The sequence below is a fragment of the Mus pahari genome, chromosome 9 (assembly GCF_900095145.1).
Source record: "Mus pahari chromosome 9, PAHARI_EIJ_v1.1, whole genome shotgun sequence".
Taxonomy (NCBI): domain Eukaryota; kingdom Metazoa; phylum Chordata; class Mammalia; order Rodentia; family Muridae; genus Mus; species Mus pahari.
This window is the reverse complement of record NC_034598.1, coordinates 16,505,686-16,507,102: the sequence shown is the minus strand read 5'-3', so window position 1 is coordinate 16,507,102 and position 1,417 is coordinate 16,505,686. Positions and strand designations below refer to the sequence as shown.

Genomic DNA, 1,417 nt, shown 5'->3' with positions numbered 1-1,417 from the left:
AGTGCTGGGATTAAAGGCATGCGCCACGACCACGACGCCCGGCTCCTAACTTGCTTTTTAGTTACAGTGTTTCCATCATAGTGTACAAATATTAAATCTCACAAGTAAATGACTCTAACATTACCTTCTCAAATTATACATTTTACATTGAGACCTATGTACCACAAATACCATGTACACTGGTTCCTGTGTCTTCGGGCACTCACCTGTTTTAATGCATGTCCGTACTCTGGTCCTTCGGTGGGTAGAAAGCAAGAAATTTGGCCACTATTTTTTGCTCTCTCTATTAGAGACATAGCAGTCCTTACAGTGGCATTGCGAGCATGTACAAATACCATCACCTAAAATGATGAAAAGAAAGGAATTTAACATTTCAATTTTTATGATGAAACAATAGTAGCCTGGAAACCATCAAATGAAAATTATTAATATTTCAAAAGAAAACCTCCAATTTCTGAATTAGCCAACATTTAATTGAAAAAAAAAAAACATGATAAGGGGAAGTTAAAATTCAGCAACGTGATTTATTCATTATCGATCCATGAAGTGATTTACATGCTAATGAATGTATTCGGTAAAACTTGGAGTGCAGCTTGTACATTTCTCTCTTGAAAGCATCATTCATTATGCTTTTACTCACATCCAAATTTAAGAAAGGTCAGCTGTGTATATGAAAAATTGATATGATTTGAATCATAGTCTCAGCCTTCTGTATTTTTGTTCCTTGGCTTTCATATGGGAAGGTTTATGATTATATTCTGGTATTATAACTTACTATTTTTATTTTTACAAGAATGGACAACTAAATTTTGCCTGGAAGTAGAACGAGAATTTGGACATAGACTTTCAAAAAATGCTGGAATGGTTAAGCATTACATATATTGTAGACGGATGGAACACATTTTGCATGGTGACTTGGGTAAAAGACTTAAGCCTGGAGTAAAATGATGTAGTTTTCACCTTAATCTATATTCCCCAAAGGCTTAAGATTTAAGGGATCGAAGGAAGCAGAGAACCTGCCTGACCAGAGGCACAAATCCCTCCCAGTCTGCACCTAGGTCCACCTAGCTCTACCAGGTCACCTAGGGCTCGGACTTGGCAGACACCCCCATGGTCCCTAGCGGACTGCCCAAGCATTCTTAGAATCACTGGTGACTGGAACACAACTTCTGCTCCAATCCAATCGCACACGGGACCCGAGACAGCACTAGGGAAGCAGAGAACCGGCCTGACCAGGGGCACAAATCCCTTCTGGTCTGCACCAGCAGCAGGTCACCTAGGTCGCGGATTCAGTGAACACCCCCATAGTCACTAGAGGACTGCCCAAGTGATCTTAGGATCCCTGGTGGGTAGAACACAACAGCTGCTCCAACCCAACAGTGAAGGGCCTGTGACAGCAGGAACAAGGACACCAGAG

General features: G+C 41.1%; 1 protein-coding gene across 4 annotated transcripts in view; it reads right to left on the bottom strand.

Annotated features, from left to right (window-relative positions):
- Positions 1 to 1,417, bottom strand: part of Ascc3 (activating signal cointegrator 1 complex subunit 3) — a 279,428-nt gene that overhangs the window by 168,198 nt on the left and 109,813 nt on the right. For all 4 annotated transcript variants that reach the window (XM_021204568.1, XM_029542107.1, XM_029542105.1 and 1 more), the window contains one exon: positions 207 to 341. In XM_021204568.1, the coding sequence (XP_021060227.1) occupies positions 207 to 341 (135 nt within the window). The remainder of the gene's footprint in view (positions 1 to 206; positions 342 to 1,417) is intronic.